Here is a 17,500-nt window from a genome sequence, read left to right as displayed (position 1 = left end):
TACAGCAAGGACAAGTCAATCTTGCCTGGAAGAAATCAATAAAAAAAATATCGTAAAAAACAAAGAGAACGAGCCGTTAAGGGTTATCTTGCGTTAAAATTGGTTTAAATAGCCCAGAGGCCCATTTCTCGAAAGTCCCGATAACTTTTCGGGCCCGAAAAGCCATTTGTGAAACTGCCAACCGCACGTTTTGGAAAGGCGACATTTTAACATGTTTTCAAGCTAACTAAAAGAAATATGTCTGTGAAGTTTGACGACTTAAATCCTCTCCGTTCTTGAGAAACAAAAGGAATTGTGACACCCGAAAATGCCCCGAAAAGTTTCGGGACTTTCGAGAAACGGGCCCCTGGTCCCGAATTTTGTTAATCAAATATAATTAATACTTAAAGTGGTACTACGACCAAAAAAACAATTCTTTTTCTTTGGATTTCAAAACTATGTTAACTAAACACTAACTGACCCAAGTTTTAAGTTCTGATTTTAAAAAGACAATTCTTTATTTTAACTGTAATTTTCCTATTTAATAGTCAGCCATTACTAACATGATGTTCTTGAGAGAGCTGGGTCGAGGAGAGAATGCAATGCGTGTATACGCCGTTGAATTAATATGCAGCACGGGAGTTTCGGGCTTTCAGACTTTTAAACCGGTGTTTTGCATATGTAATAAATTGCGTTTACACGCTGAAATTTTTTTAGCTAATGAGTAAATGACGTCATTTTCTCTAGATCCAACCCTCTGAGGTCCAATCGGCCAGTTTTGAACGTGAGTAATGGTGGACTGTGAAATCCAAAACTTACACTCAAAATAAACAGCCTTTGGGTAAAACTCAAGGCTCAAAATTTTGCCAGTTAGGTGTTAAGCAAACACGCTTTCAAAATCTGAAGAAAAAAAGGAAATGATTTTTTGATCATAGTACCACTTTAACAATAAAATAAAATAAATTTACGTTTAGCTACAAATACGTACCAGTTTTAAATAAAGGGGTAATAGTGGACTGAGAAGGTTTAAAAAACCTCAGAGGTCTGCCCTCAGTTTCTGAAAGGGGGCTGAGTAGGGAGGGGGGGGATAGTCACGCTGATGCATAGCGCAATCGGCACTTTCCGGACTGATGGAAATCTGTGAGGATGTCCAAAGATACATGGAATTCAGAATACCTTGTACTGTTTGATTTCTTCTAAGAGGATTTCATCTGCCGCTCCATACAAAACGTTTTTCTTTTCCTTATCCAGTCTGCGCTTCAAGCTCGCACATTCTTCCTGGAAATAGAAAGTAACTCGGTGATGATTAGATTAGGCACAAAGTCAGCTAAAGACATTCATAGCATTTGAAAACAAGGAAATGAACATTCCATTGTCAAGTATGGAAACTAGGGCAACGAATAAAGCTATGGTACAGAGGAAGAGATTTGTTGGTCAGTAAACTTTGCATATAAGCGTTAAGGTTGGAGCTGTCCAAGAGGCGGCGGGGAGGGGAGGGTGATCCTTTAAAAGACCTTACTTGTTGGTACGTTTTGTTTACCAAATACCGATGAAGTGATGATACTAAAGAAATTGGATCCTTTGCCGGTCTTGTTCATTAAAACGGCAAATAAAACATAAAAACGTCAAACTTTGAAAGAAAATCTCTTTTGAGCATTGTCACAAAATCTGCAAGCGAATACGGTGTGTTGAGAAGTTTTAAAACTGTGAAAAGTCGATTTAACGAACCCCCAAAGGCCGGGAAGTTTTGTTAAAAATGTCCGTCAATGTATCCGTGTATCAGCACCCTTTCAGGGGCATGTTATTACAAGTTGGGCACTGGCAAAAATAAAAGTTGTTCCTTTAAATCAAAGTCAAATATGGTTTTCATGTTACGTCAAGGCCGCCATGTTGGGAAATAAAAACAATGGATCAGTCTCTCATTGGCTCCTTCCGTTCGCCCATGCACCAGCATTCGCACGTTACACCACTTTTATCAATGTCTCGAGGTTATCAAAGCTGAACACGCTTGAGAGAACGAAGCTCGGGTTGGGAGCTACAACAGCTTGCAAAATTGGTGAGACACTCTCGTTAAAAAACACCTTTCAACAATTCTGTTGTTTCAAGTCAAGCTATGATCATCGCAGTTATGAACGCAATTTTTGCAATTGCGTAAAGAAGCCTGAAAAATTCAGGACTTCAACGGGGTTTGAACCCGTGACCTCGCGATACCGGTGCGACGCTCTAACCAACTGAGCTATGAAGCCACTGACGTTGGGAGCTGGTCATTTGTGGGTTCCAATGTTCCCGTAAGGAATGATTCATTCCTCACGGGAACATTGGAACCCACAAATGAATTTTCCAGGCTTCTTTACGCAATTGAAAAAATTGAAAAAATTGCGTAAGTAACTGCGAGGATCATAGCTTCACTTGATTTCATATCCGCCGTTCATATATGATCCATTTAATATATCATTTGAGCAGGTTGACAGCTATTCCGCTGATGTGGACCTGCTATACCCACCCACCCATACATGACAAAGGACAGCCAGAACACCGGGAACTTCATCCCCTACTCTTCTCGAATAGTGTGTGGGTTCTTTAACGTCCCACAGGGAACTTACGAACATGGAAGACATTTGTGAGACGAGGCCTACGGTTTATAATCCTTATCCGAGAAGACTTGAAAGTCTAACCATTTGCGAATGTAATTACAAAGGAAGCACTTTCTCCTCAGTTATTTAAAGACCCGGAGTGTCGGTCTGGCCGGAGTCGAAGTCACGACCTCCTGCATGGCAGCCCGCTGATCAACCAACTGAGCCACCGGTGCGCGGCCCTAAACCCACCGGATCTAGAACTCCAACATTTTCCACTTTCCCCCTCCCTCTCCCCTTTTCAATGTTGACTGTTCAGGTTTTCAGTATTATTGTATTTTGTATTGCTAGCAACACTGATAAGGAGAGGTAAGGGGGGGGGGGGGGGGAGGGAAAGGGGGCTGCAGCGAGATAACAGGTGGTTTCCAACCAATCTCTAGAGACGCAGATAACAATGCTGCAATGTGTAATTGTTGGTGGACGAACAAAAGGAGCTAATTAGAGATCTTTTGTTTTCGTCCACCGACATGGCAGCAATGACGTCACGTGAAAACCACCGATAGGTAAAGTAACAACGCCCCAAGAAGATGTGTCTCCATTTATTTTGCAACCTGTTGTAGCTTAATGTTTAGCTTTCCTTGTTAGGGGGTTACCTGCTGTTTAATGCAGTTATTTGTACACAACAACACTATGAAAATATCTAAACCACCAGTGTTTCACCTGAACTCTACGAGACTTGAATGCCTCTTCTTCCGAAGCACGAAGCTGTTCTGACAAACTCTCTTGTGCCTAAAAATTTAGCGAAAACGTGAAACTAGGTCACATTCTGAAGTTTTCACGCATATTCATAACCACCTAACAAAATTGGTGCTATTTTCTTACCTCTTGAAATTGCTGTTGAAATGAGTCAAATCGGATTTTAATGTCCTGGGCTGCCTGTGCACTCTCTACTGCCTGTAAGAAGAAAATTGAGAAGAACGTGACCTTAAACAAAGCTGAAAGAAAGGAGACGTTAACAATTTTAGTTAGTTGTCATTTCATAAATTACAGACCTTCCTTTTGTGAAGTTCCATAGCTTGTTGCCTCAAATTGAGTTCCTTTTCAAGTGATGTCTGAAAAGATGAGAAAACGCATGGAGTACCTTGAAAGTTCAAAATTTTCTGGATTACACTTGCCGGGAAGGGACTGGGGTCTAGGTGACAACCCCATCCCTCCCCCCCTCCCCCGAAGTTGTCGGGGACAGGATCTCATGGGCTCCTGTCGTGGATTTAAAACCTGATGGGTGTCCACTCATTTTAAATTATTTACAATACATAAATAAATAACGAATAAAAAAGAAATAGATAAAGATCGTTCATATTACACGACAAAAATTCTACAATGAAACGAAAATTTATCACAATTACTTAACATCAAAAACTAATCGCTTAATACACTACACTAATCAAAGACACGCCCGCACAGACAGTAGATATTCTAAATATAACTTAGGCATATCTTGCAAATCATCAGCTTACTATTGCAGATACCGCATTATAAATTCTTACATGAAGAATTATAGACAGGGGGATTAAAACTAGACCACTTTTGTTGGAAAGTTTTCCGGTGTTGTTCCCGAAGGCTATTTGTTTTTCAACATTCATAGTGTTTGTAACTTGCTGTGTAAAACCTCCAGCCTAGGAAAGGCATTTGTCAACTTGCAGGTGTAAATGTAATATTTATCTTGCAATAAGGAGTAGGTGATGAACAAGCAAATCAGATATTTCGTCTATAATGCCCAGAAAAAAAAGATCGTTCGTTAACTGAACTAATTGCGGCGCGAAGATTGAATTTGATAAACAAAATACAACCAAATAAAAAGAACCTCTCATATGACTAGAATAAATCTTTTTTTGTCCTTACCACAGCATTCTGCAGCGCCTTTTCACGCTCTTCCTGTTTCTTCACCAACTGAGTCTGCGTTTCGCGATGCGTGTTTAGAGACGTCACTTGATCAGCCAACACATCCATCTCTTCTCGAATCTGTTTCTGAATTTGATTGCCTTTGATGCGCTACATAAGAAAAACAAGAAAATCACATTCGACTTGATTTGCGTTAATTGTTAATTTACAGTGTCCCCAATTAGTGCTCAAGCGCTAGAACGACTATAGACAGTTTAAGAAAGTTCCTTTCCTTTCCTTTTCAACGGGTTAAGCTTGAAGGCAAGCCCAGGAATAATAAAGATTTCGCGCGCGTGTGTGAGGAGACACGCGAGGTGATGAAGGAAGGCGTCCGTCCAGTGGTTGGAGCTTTGCATGCCCGACGTTGCACCCGGGTCCAATCCTTCTCTTACCACAAAAGCCAATTAATGGAGACTGAGGAAGGGTTTATTTTTTTGCAAACGATGGTCCTGTAGCACTTATATTTCAACAGACTTATCTATTAGAGTGTAATGTGAAGTGCTAGTTTTCTACCCATATGAACCATGTGAGCGTTAGCCGTTCACATGGTTCACACGGGTAGAAAACAAGCACTTCACATTACTCTAATAGTCTAGAGCGATTTTCAATTGAGTGTCGAAAGTAATTAGCGAATTGCTTTGGTTTTGCATTACTTCACTCAGTGATTGGTTCAAAGTTCTCACGCCACTTTTTCAACCAATCAGAATTGAAACCAAAACCAATCGTGGCTCGCGAGTGCACATTTTCCCGCGCTTTGTGTCGGCTACGTGTAATTACTTCGAGTTTTGATTGTTTTACTGGATTGTTTCCGTCCTTTTTGATTGGCCAAAGTAATTACTTTAGTTTTGGTTTTACGACACTTGATTGAAACTACCCATTCACACCTCAAACGCCCTAGGACGCCCCCATTGACGAGTAAAATCATCTGGCGTTAGACAGAGTAAAATCTATTATAATAATTATTATTATTATTATTACGGTATTAGTCACTCTCAGGGGTCAATGGTTAAGTGGTTGCTCTCTGCCATGTTGGGGTTTGAGTTTCTTTCAGGTTATTTTAGATCCTTTCAAATCGCCTCAAGAGATATAAAAAAAATAGCTATTTCACAATTATTCACCTCAGTGGATGTGAATAGTAACTCTTACTAACCGAGCACGAGGGCCGCACTGGGGAATATTGACCTGAGGTCGAGGCAGTGCGGACCTCGGGTACAAAATCGATCGACGGCCAGTATTCCCCAGTACGGTCCCGAGTCAGTGAGGTAAATAAGTTGTTTATTATATGGCATTGTTTCTTTGAGCGATTGAACACTTCTCCGCTTGGTGAATTTTTATAACATTTGTCTTCCTCCAGCGAACTCTTAAACGTAACCTTTAACATGTAAAACTAAATTCCGCTTGCTATAATGGTGATGAAAAAAATAAATAAATTCCGCGTTTTTGAAAACTTCTTGTGTTTCGCTCAACTTGAATTTCCCGGCAGAGAGAAAAAATACGGAAACGGACCGTTTCCATGGTAATGGTCCGCACTGTAAAATACCGACCAAAAACCAGCCAATCACAGTGCTCCTTTTAGCCTGATAATTGTTTGCCATAAAATAATGTGGGATATTTACCGAGCCGCGAAGCGCGCGGAGAGCACTACATGAATTCACTTGCATGGTATATACTGAACAAGAATATGCAATTTCACAAGAGTTTTTTCTGTCCTGCAGAATGAACGATCTCAGTTTAACTTAGAATACTATATATTCTTGGGTTTCACTCAAGTGATCAACAGCCATGTTTTTCAAGGAAAACAAAAAAAGACGTTAGCATAATAATAACTTTCAATTCCCGGAGGATTAGATCAGGACACCAACATGGCCGCCATGTCATTGTTTGGGGACACCAACATGGCGGCCGTGACGTCATGTGAAATCCAAGAATTATCATGTTCTACATCTGGATCCAGTTGTTCAAAAGGTGGATAACGTTATCTACCGGATAAATCACCGGCTATCCAGCATTGGATAGCGATATCCATCGTTTGAACAACTGGGGCCTCCCACCCCGTTTCGAATTTTTCTTTGTGGGCCTGTTTTCATTGCTAGGGCCAACACTCACATGGACTACATGGAAATATACAGCATTTTAAGCTACACGTAAGTTCGTCTCCAGGATCGTTGATCCCAGGAGATGAAAGGGCCTGGGAAAGAGACCACTCGCCTCTGTATCTCTATTGTTACCTCAGACATTAGCTTCAAGTTAGCATCATCTTTTTCCCTCAGTTGCTGGAGAAGTCGTACGTTTTGTTCCTGCATTTCTTCAAATGCCTGACCAGTAAACTCCATCTCTGCTAACACGGCATCTTCCTCCTGAAGAGGCAAGACTGATGTTAACTTCCCGCAAAAGATAAAGCCAGCAGCAACCTTAGCAATCATCCAAACTCAGTGTTTTCAATGTTGAGTCAGAAAAATAAGTTCAATAAAAAGGAGTGATATTTGCTTAAACTTTTTTTCTTTTTACAAATGCGTCTCGAATTCGATTCCCAGATTCAGAGTCAGGTAACCCGGTGGAGGTTTTTTTTTGGCTTCTCTAGTCTGCTCCGAGAGGGTTTTCCTTGCACTCAAACACCAATATTCAATTCGATTTGACCTTATCTTCGATTATTTTTTCTATAATGCTCCCCTACCCTTGATTTGCGACAATGGAAAGCGTCCTTAGATAGAGCGGTTTTCAATTGAGTGTCGAGAAACCAAAACCAAAGTAATTACGTTGGCCAATCAAAAAGGACGGAAACAATCCAATAAACCAATCAAAACTCGAAGTTTTTACACGTGTCGACACAAAGAGCGGGAAAATAGGGAATTTAAGAAACGACGACGGCTACGACTACGACAACGCCACAAAACAATAATGTCATTGGTTAAAAGAGCATAAATAATCGTGCTGCACGTGCAGCACGGATTTTAGCTCGTATTCTTGCGGTCCTCTGCATAACGACGACGTGAAATCACCAAATTTGAGGTTTTCACGACAACGTAAGCATGCAACAGAGTATCCTTCATTCTCTATTTTAACTTTGAAACCGCTTGTACCAATTTATTTTTAGGACACTTTGCTCACATTGTAGGACGTGAACGAGACTGAATAATAAGACTTATGATAGAGCCAAGTTATATTTTGAGGTGACGTTTTCGTCGACCGTCGCCGTCGTAGATCTTAAATTAGGGACCTTAAGATCTACGACGGCGACGTCGACGAAAACGTCACCTCAAAATAGAACTTTGCTCTAGTAAAAGTCTTTCGCGATTATTCCATCTCGTTCACGGGGTACAATGTGGGTGAAGTATCCGAAAAATAAATTGGTACGAGCGGTTTCAGACTGAAAAAAGAGAATGAAAGATTCTCTGTTGCATGCCCACGTTGTCGTCAAAACCTAAAATTTCGTCATTTCACGTCGTCCCCACCCAGAGAACCGCAAAAATATGAGCTAAAATCCGTGCTGCACGTGCAGCACGATTATTTATGCTCTTTTGACCAATGATATCATTGTTTTGTGGCGTTTTCGTCGACGTCGTCGTCGTAGATCTTAAACTCCCTATTAGGCAGCTTACGAAACGAGGACGACGACGGCTACGAGGACTTCATTTAAAAATATATGAGTTCGCGTTATTCATAACACCACGAATTTCATGTCGTTTCCCGTTAAAAATGTGTAGTAACTGTCGAGGAATTAAACTGGTATGAGTGGGTTGGAAGTGTACAGAGAGAACTGAAAATTCATCGTCATGTGCTAACGTCCTCCACAGAACCTTGAATATGGTCATTTCACGTCGTCAGTTAGGAGATGACGGCAAAGAAATGTACCAAAATGTAAAACGCACGTGCAGAGCCATTGTTTTTGCTCACCAAACCTATTGTTTTGTAGCGTCGTCGTTGCCGTCGGTGTCGTCGTTTCGTAAGCTCCCTATTCCCTATTGTGCACGCGCGAGCCACGATTGGTTTTGGTTTCACTTCTGATTGGTTGAAAAAGTGGCGCGAGAACTTTGAACCAATCACTGAGTGAAGTAATGCAAAATCAAAGTAATTTGCTAATTACTTTCGACACTCAACTGAAAACCGCTCTAACACGATGTCCATGACGTAACTTAGAAATCAAGGAGAAGTGCTTTCATAGCTGTGGATGAGTTACTTGGCCTACGTATTTAAACAAGGCTGCTTATGGCGTTTCTTTGATACAATCCTCTGCCGTTTTACGTAAAATGCAGACTGGTGAGCATTGCATCAGCAGCAGCCTCGCTTCCATTCAGAGACCAGTTCACTCTGCATACTGTACAACTGTTAAATTTGCTTGTGTTGTATGGCACTTTCAAAAAAACTAAATCTTCTTTACCTGTTTAGTTGCCGCCAAGTTTTTCTGAAGCTGTTCAATGGTCTCGTCTGCCATCTTCAATCGTCGTATAGCTTCTTCATCAGCTAAAGCTCCTTTATGCTTTTCAAGTTCTCTTTCAAGGTTTTCTATCCGAACCTTCTGTTCCTCTATTACTTCCTTTAGGCGTTTTTCCTCCGATATAAGCTGACAGGCAAAACAAAACAAATATTTTTGGATGATAATTTAAAGAACTATGTCAGTGGTGAAATCTCGCTTCAGTCAAGTAGCTTCACTAAAGCGGCGGGTCTAAAACACAGGTCACCGGTAGCAAGTCAGTGTACATGTCCCTGTGATACAGAATGATAAATAAACAACACCAAAAGTGTCTCCTAGTCATAATCACTCCACAAAAATGTTCTTTCAGGTCCAGGGGAAACTATTGGCTTACTTGTTTATCAGTGACCTGAGCAATTTTACCTGTGTTTTCAACCTGCCTCCACTAAAGTGATAAGAAGAATGGCAAAATTCTGCATTCTTACAGACTGCGAGCATTCCTTCATTCGCTTCTTAATTTGTCGAGCCTGAGGCGCAAAAAAACACCGGGGCCAGCGAAATCTGGGCGTGAGGAGGAGAGTGCGAAAGGACGAAATGTAGGGTGTTGTTGGAGAGCTTTCATGTTGCCATGGTAACCTATTACGTCACAACCGTGGGCGCATTTTGTTAACCAATAATTGGTGTTTCATATGGTACCGTGACATTGCTGATGTGATACAGTATAGTAGTTATAGCCCTTCTAATAAGGTCTCTTAAAAGTGGTGAAACTGGTTCCAGCCACCTTAATGCAAAAAAGTCTCAATTCCTCACTTCAACTTTGTCCCTGAGATCTTTTGCAGCTCCCTTGTAAACGTCTAATAACAGCTTCATCTCTTTTTGACTTTCCTCAGATTTTCTGAAGGATGCAAAAAAATTAATATTTAAGCATGTTATATACACAATGAGTGGCAAGGTGTTCTGTTAAAGTAAATGCCAGTTGTTTGAAGGGTGGATAGCGCTATCGACTGGATAAATCACTATCCAATGGATAACTCAATATGTTTTGCTAGTGTTTATCTGGTGCATAGTGTTATCCACCTTTGGCAAAAACGTCATGCTAGCTCCCACATAGAGCACTAATAACAGGCTACAATTCAGCCCCAGACCTCTGATCTGAGGCATGAATTTAGAGATGAAGTATAAAGCATAGCAAGATGAGTTTCAAGGATGGATTGTGGCAAAACAATTTTGGTCATGAGGTTTAAGCCATGACTGAAGTGATGAAGGGGGAAAGGGGAAAGGGGGGAGGGGTGTTTTATGGTGAGGTGTTTTAATGGTCAGCATTTGGGTGGGACCAGAAACACTGTGTCAAGATCCAGATGGAAGTTCCACAAAGCCAAATGGCTGCAAAGAAGTTGTTTGACAACCAAACCTACATGTAAAACCAATAACATTCAATTTCATATCTGAACGTTCAGAACCTCCCTTATTGATTATTTTAAGCTCAGAGATTGCTTTAAGAACTCTACCACTTCAGAAAGTGCAAACTTGGGAGCAAACCACTTGCTTTCAAAAACCTGTCCACACTCACTTTAAGTTTGCCCTTAGTTCCTTAAGTTCTTCAAAGCTGGATTTGCTAGAAGATGCTTCTTCTTCTCCCTCTTCTATTTCACCCTCTTCTTCCAGTTTTGATGTATTTGTTTCTGTTTCTTCTTTCACCATTTCACTTTCTTCTTGAGTTTCTTGGCCAGGTTGCTCAGGCTTCTGCTCTGTCTCTTTGGCAGCTTTTAATTCTTCTGATAACTGGAACAAACAAACACACACAAAAAAAACATTTTTCACATTAAATTACATAAAAAATCTTTAATCCTATTCCAGCCCAAAAAGCCATTGAGAAATTGTGTTCAGCTTATTCTGAAAAACTAAGCATCCTGTGAATTCTCTTCCAAGGAAGAAATGCAATAATTATTACAATGTTCAAAGTTTTAAATCCTCTTTCTTTCAAAGAAACCAAAAGCCCCATCCAAAAAAGGCTCCAAAATTTCAGGACTTCAAAGAAAGAGGCCTCAGGATTGTTAGAGGAGAGTAAGGCAAATTGACAAGGGTGGCGCGGGGAGGAAGAGAAAAAAATTGGAGTGAGACAAGGGGACAAGAATGCAGCATTCATACACTGTACCTCTGCGTGATACTTTACCATTTCAGAAAGATGACTCACAGTCTCTCTGCATTTTTATCTTTTTCCTTCCTGACAGCATGCAAACATATTTTTTTCCACCATTGTTTGAAGTTTTATTACCTTAACAACTTGGACCTGAGCTTCGCTGAATTTTCTTTTATATCTGGATACTTCAACCTTCAGCTGCTGATTATGGCTCTAAAGATGTCAAAATTAATCACAATTTGGGTAAGTGAATGAGACGTAAAACATGCCTTTTTTCAAAATGTACACCAACAGTGCTTTCAGCCACTAGGTACTGTATTTTGACAAGGATTGAATGTAAAAATTGAAATGAATGGTACCTGTAAACTGCTCAACATGTGACTCATCTCCTTGGTCATGGGGCCTGCATTGAAAGGGATGAAAAATTCAAAACCACAAGAATTTGTGGAAATCAGGCTCTACAGTTTTACCACCTGTTGATAATTTAATCCAGTCAGGTGATGTGATATGTCAGAATGATATTGATCAACTAAACCTCAGCTCACAATGACATTTGGAATTAAGAAGTGTGTGTTCTAAGCAAGTTTTAGCCTGGGAAAACTTAAGCTACAATATTATTATTATAATTATTATTTGCTATTATAAAATAAGTGAACACCTCTCCCACTGAAAATTCAGTACATATGACACCCCTGAAAAGTATAATAATAATTAATCCTCCTGATGGGAAAACCCCTACCTGTCTGTTCATTGGCTTTGAGGTTTTGTTCAAATTCCATTCTCAACAAATCATAGTCTCTTTTAACTTGAAGTAGTGCATCATGAAGCTCTGTGATCTCAGCTTTGTATTTCTTTTGTATTGTGACATTGTTTGACTGTAAGAGAAAGCACAAAAGTTTTTATTCTGTTGACAAGTGTGCATGGAGAAGACTCACCTCCTTTAAACATAGAGGAAAAACAAATCAACTTATTAATACATTTTGCTGTTTTTTTTAGGTTGACACAGAGCAAATGATAGGAGGAGTGTGCCACTTGGAACTTCTTCAAGGGATATTCATCACCTTGCTGTACAGGCTGCAACCCTAACCCTAACCCTAACCCGGCAGTCCAGCTATATTTCAGATCTTTCATCAAGCATTGTAAGAACATTATGTAAGCTAAGTGCTAGTATAAATAATGAACCAGCCATGAACAACAAAAATGAAGGTTTTTCAAAGATGAGTATACCTCAATTTGCTCAAGCTGCAGAACGTGTTGTGTTTTAGTTGTGCTCAGAACTCGACGCGTATCTTCAAGTTGCTGACGAAGCTAAAAGAGAGAGACTAATATGAATATCCTGTATCTTCCAATAGACCATAATTTATTCATAAATGGTAGCCAAGAAATTATTCTTTTGCCTTTGTGCTAATCATCCTCAGTGGCCTCACTTTGGAGCAAAAATTCTTTTGAATTTTGTTTTTGTTAACAAGGCTAGTAAGGATGATTAGCATAACAATAAAAGAATTATTACTTAGCTTCCATTTATGAATACAGTCTATGAATGCCATATTTTATATGAATAATAATCATACCCCTGCGAGAGAAATCTTTTTTCACCCTTAACCTTCCAAAAAGTTGCCATTTACTATCCCTTGATCTCTAAAATGCTGTATTTTGCCAGAGAAGACAACGAGTGTCTTAATGTATATGCCCTCTGCTTTCTTTTGTCAAGTCAAAATAAGTTTAACATAGATTGATTTGAAATTTCTTTGTCTCTATTTCTGATAATGAATACCAGATGCGAAGAACTTACAAATAAACCTAGGCTAAAATCATTTTCACCTAAAATCAAATTTAACATGCGACACAGATACTGTATCATCTTTCCTTACCATAAGCCAAAAGGCAGAAAAAGTCTGCATGATATTGATAAAATACACTGGGCTTTCCTGCCTCAAACGTATTGTAAGATTGCAGAGAGGACAACGAACTGAACATTCTCAAATTTATTATACATTTTATTAACATTTTTTTATCAAGTGACCTGAGTGACTTCTCCATATACAACTGAGAATTGTGATTGCAGACATTTATATGAGGCTGTTTGAAGAACTGCAGTTTCTGGCATGTGGTTTACCTATAAAATGATGCAAGCGCAATGTGTTAATTCAGTTCACATCAATAATTATCGATAGCATAAAGATCTTCACAAATGAAAAGCAGTCACATGGACATGTTTATTTCATTGCCAACCTCAAGCTTAAGTTTTTCCAGTTCTTGCTGAGAGGTGATAAAACTCTCACTGAGTTTTTCCAACTCTTCGAGCCTTGTTTTTGCAACATCACGCAAGTCATCAAGCTCTGTTGATATCTCATCATTCTAAAATAAAGGCAACAAATGACTCTTTTATGGTCTGGACCCTACCCCAACTTGTATCTGGAAATACTGGTAACAAAATATGAGTGCGGTTGGTCCATTAGAGGGAAATTTAAAAAAAAAAATGGTTTGGGCTTCCCCTGAATATGTGCAGGTTTTGCCGAAACACAATAACACATTTTGCGTCAAAATTGTATTACCATGCAAAAAGTATTTTGAAAAACACCCCTACCTAAAAAAAAAACTACGGTAACAAGAAAGCTTAGAATAGATCAGCAAATTGTGATAGGGGATGTGACAAAAAGTTTGACTGTTACCTGAGCTGGTCCGGCCACTCCAGGTTCACCAGGTGTAGCATTTCCTTCTCTCAGTCTTTTATTCAAATCTTCCAGCTCATTTAACCTCTTAACCAAATTTTCAACTCTGTGATTGGCCTTTTGGAGTTCATAGGCTGCATCTTGGAGCTCAGTGTTTACCTGAGAAATCTCCTTTTGACATAAGGCATACTTATCTCTAATTTCTGAAAACTAAAAAACAATATTCTTAAGGACAATATATTGAGCATGAATAAAAGATAAAGAAAGATTGTGTAATTTGTACATGAATCAATCTGCTCAGTCATGCAACCCACCCTAACCCCATAGGCCAGAACAACACAAGCGAGGCAATATCCACCATTGCATGTGCAAATTGTTTAAATTTTAAACACAGAAAATTGGGCCTTAGCTACATGTATATCATCCTTTTCTCATAGAACAAGATGGTCAGTAACCATTTGCAGACGTTGTTACAAAAAAGGCACAATCTCCTCCCAATCAATTGTCTCTGAGTGTTCGCCAAATCATCACTGGAATACACACCGTAATGAACCCAATTATTTTCAAAAGTAACTCAGTAAGCCAAACAAAACTGTTTGGTTCTTAATTGGTGATAAGCCATTGCTAGTGATCATATTTTTGAATCTTCCAAGAGCAAGATCATTGTGCCAGCTGCCAGTACCTCAAGTGACGTAGTCTGTTGCTTTTCATGCAGAGAAGTGACCAGCTCCCTAAGTTGTTTGTTGTCAGCTTCCAGGATGGGTTTTGTTTGCTTCTTCTCACTTGCTTTTTCACCAGTAGCTGCAGGCTGCTCCCTTTCATCTTCATTTTTATCAAAATTACACAAAGACATTAAATTTTTTGATTATCACAAAAGTGATCACACACACTGGATGAACAGTTTTAATTAAAGTACAAAGCACTCGTCTTTGTCATCATCTAAAGTGCTCTTAGCCTGCATTAGAGTGGTTTTCAATTGAGTGTCGAAAGCAATTAGCGAATTGCTTTAGTTTTGCATTACTTCACTCAGTGATTGGTTCAAAGCCCTCGCGCCATTTTTTTCAACCAATCAGAAGTGAAACCAAAACCAATCGTGCCTTGCGCGTGCACATTTCCCGCGCTTTGTGTCGGCTACGTGTAATTACTTCGAGTTTTGATTGGTTTGCCGGATTGTCTCCGTCCTTTTTGACTGGCCAAAGTAATTAATTTGGTTTTGGTTTTACGACACTCTATTGAAACTCGCTCTCATTGCTTGTAATATTTTGTTAGAATTATGATAATTCTACTGTTGCGTGGATTTATCTGGTTGGTTCCTAACAATAACAACATTACATTTTGTTTGTTTGTGTAAAAACATGTTATTGTGGGCCACAATATTATCTTTGGCCGGGGCGGGTCCAGGTTTTTAGCAGACAGGGTTCAATTAAAGGGGCTTTCAGGGGGCATCCTCCCACGGAAATGTTTGAAATTTCAGGTCTTTGGAAACGCGATTTCCACCATTCTGAGGCAAAGTCAGCGTGTTTTAACACTCATTAATTTTTAAAGTTGAAATGCTATTGTTTTTGCATCAAAGTGTTATTATTAATAATAATAATAATAATAATAATTATTATTATTATTATTATTATTATTATTATTGACTGCACTCACTTTATATTTTTACAAGTTTTTGACATTAGCTACTTAATTTAGGGGGTTCAATCAAACCCCCCAAACACCCCCCCCCTCCCCCCACTCAGCATTGTCCTCTACCAGTATGCAAAGAAGTTGTTAATTTTATTAATTAAAAGTTTTGTTCTGATATTATTGAGAGTGGGAAAAAAATACTTGTAACACTTAAATTAACATTGACAGCAGACAAGCTACATCCAAAACTTAAAGTTTTTCTTGTTTGCTGGTGTGTAAAGGGTTAGGGTCAGGGACCAGCCCCAGTTGTTCAAAAGTTGGATAACCCTATCAGCCAGATTAATCACTTTCCATTGGATAGCACAATTGGTTTTACTATGACTTATCCACTGGATACTGATTTATCCGGTGGATAGTGCAATCCATCATTTGAAAAACTAGGAACAGAGGGATAAAATTACAAGTTTGTAATGTATTATTCAGGGAAAACAACATTGTTTTCTCTTGATTGTAGGTGACCAGCAAAAACCAAGAAATTTGGCATATGCCAAAATTACACATACGGCATATTTAAAAACATTCTCAACAATTAATTATTAGGCACTTGAGGATTGTTCAAATTGTGCTTTTTTCACCCATAAGTGCTTACATAAATGCACTGTGTATATATTGCTTCAAGCGAAGTGTAGATTTAAGTGTAAAAACAGTGGATACTTCAACTATGATGATCATTCTAACTTTTAAAAAAAGTTAAATACAGTTTTTAACAAAGTTAAGAACAAACAGCAGTAGTGGTCTGGGTCCGTCAGTTGTCTACTGTAAGATCGGTCAGCAGTATTTGGCACAGGTGCATGCTCATTCAGTCGCTTAACCACATAGCAATTCATCAGACATTTTGCCAGTCACTATGTGCTGTGGTTGTCCAGTTGGGCTTTGCTTTCCCTCCTCCCCTTCCTACATGACTGTACTTCCACTGTGTGACAGGTGTCTGGAAGCCTGGAGTGGGGACCCATTGCTGGCCATGGGAGTATTACTCGGTCAAGGGGCTGGCTGGCTGGTCACCAGTGGAAGCCCCAGGACATAATTATTATTATCTGAGGCATCCAACTTTCATTTAGCACAGGGGTTTCAATAACTTTTGAAGTAGATGCTTGGGGTAATCAATGTAAGCAGCAGTCACTCTTGTCTTTTACAAGGGTTTGAATAAAAATCAAGGCAGAGTTTCCAGTGGCAAGAGGCAAATTTCTGACAAACAGGTGGCGGTATACTACCGGTAACCAGCTTCTAATGAAACCCCTGTAGCAAATTATGCAGTTGTAACTTATAAAACTAATGATACCTTGACTTCCATCTCCAACTATGTCAATGTCTTCATTTGTTGACTCTATTTCCTCAGTAGATGCTGGTGTAGATTTTATTGGCCCAGACATCTCAACATAATGTAACAATTTTTTTGTGTGTTCTTTGGTAGCAGCAGATCGTTTGGCCACTTCTTGTCTGACATGTTCTGAGTCCAAATTTGCCAAGTAATCCAAGTAGGAAAGAGTTGCCTCATTGGATGTCTGTTCTGAGTCCTCTTCCACAACACCTTCATATCTTTGTAGTATAGTCTTGATGTCTTCGTCAAGCTACAAAAGAAGCATTGGGCTCACATTTTGATCATTGATCAAACAAAGCAAAAGGAGATACATTTAATAAAATTTTTACTGACAGCCTGAAGGATACATAGGTTTCGAGGAGCCATTATTAAATAAGTGACAAATCTAAGACAATACCTGCATCCAGTGTCTGTTAATAACAGAGATGATATTGAGATCAGATTGTCGTTGTTTTTTTAGTTCCTCCACTTGCTCTTTTAGCTTTTCCTCCTCTCCTTTCAATTCCTCCAATCTTTCACCAAGCTTTTTATTTTGGAACTTCAAAACCTTCAAATTCATTTCATCCTAAAAGAATACAAGCAAAATCGACACCATGGCGTTGGTCGAAATCAAATTAGGTTGGTTTTGGTTTACAGCATGTTTGATTCCCCTTCTGTCTTCACTAGTGTCATTTCTGTAGTGTTGTGGCATGAAAATGAAATGCAGTTATCGTTGTCAGTAATAATTACCATTACGTGTAGTACGGCCCTTAGGGAGTAACTTATTTTATTGTTTGTAAA

At 39.3% G+C, this 17,500-nt stretch overlaps 1 protein-coding gene across 1 annotated transcript in view; it reads right to left on the bottom strand.

Annotated features, from left to right (window-relative positions):
- The window catches only part of LOC137976334 (E3 ubiquitin-protein ligase Bre1-like), a 17,577-nt gene extending 296 nt beyond the window's left edge, over nt 1-17,281 (bottom strand). Inside the window, exons 1-20 of the mRNA XM_068823635.1 lie at nt 17,118-17,281; nt 16,682-16,970; nt 14,399-14,538; nt 13,717-13,926; nt 13,277-13,402; nt 13,068-13,160; nt 12,272-12,352; nt 11,784-11,919; nt 11,404-11,447; nt 11,180-11,257; nt 10,475-10,686; nt 9,715-9,799; nt 8,872-9,054; nt 6,722-6,850; nt 4,455-4,604; nt 3,605-3,664; nt 3,435-3,506; nt 3,273-3,341; nt 1,156-1,257; nt 1-25 (exon numbers count right to left, since the gene is read on the bottom strand). The exon at nt 1-25 is cut by the window's left edge and continues 296 nt beyond it. Of these exons, the coding sequence (XP_068679736.1) occupies nt 1-25; nt 1,156-1,257; nt 3,273-3,341; nt 3,435-3,506; nt 3,605-3,664; nt 4,455-4,604; nt 6,722-6,850; nt 8,872-9,054; nt 9,715-9,799; nt 10,475-10,686; nt 11,180-11,257; nt 11,404-11,447; nt 11,784-11,919; nt 12,272-12,352; nt 13,068-13,160; nt 13,277-13,402; nt 13,717-13,926; nt 14,399-14,538; nt 16,682-16,970; nt 17,118-17,279 (2,446 nt within the window). The 5' untranslated portion in view covers nt 17,280-17,281. The remainder of the gene's footprint in view (nt 26-1,155; nt 1,258-3,272; nt 3,342-3,434; nt 3,507-3,604; nt 3,665-4,454; nt 4,605-6,721; nt 6,851-8,871; nt 9,055-9,714; nt 9,800-10,474; nt 10,687-11,179; nt 11,258-11,403; nt 11,448-11,783; nt 11,920-12,271; nt 12,353-13,067; nt 13,161-13,276; nt 13,403-13,716; nt 13,927-14,398; nt 14,539-16,681; nt 16,971-17,117) is intronic.
- Between the last annotated feature and the right edge of the window lie 219 nt (nt 17,282-17,500).

Source organism: Montipora foliosa, chromosome 11 (genome assembly GCF_036669935.1).
Source record: "Montipora foliosa isolate CH-2021 chromosome 11, ASM3666993v2, whole genome shotgun sequence".
Taxonomy (NCBI): domain Eukaryota; kingdom Metazoa; phylum Cnidaria; class Anthozoa; order Scleractinia; family Acroporidae; genus Montipora; species Montipora foliosa.
This window is presented reverse-complemented; position numbering and strand designations above follow the sequence as displayed.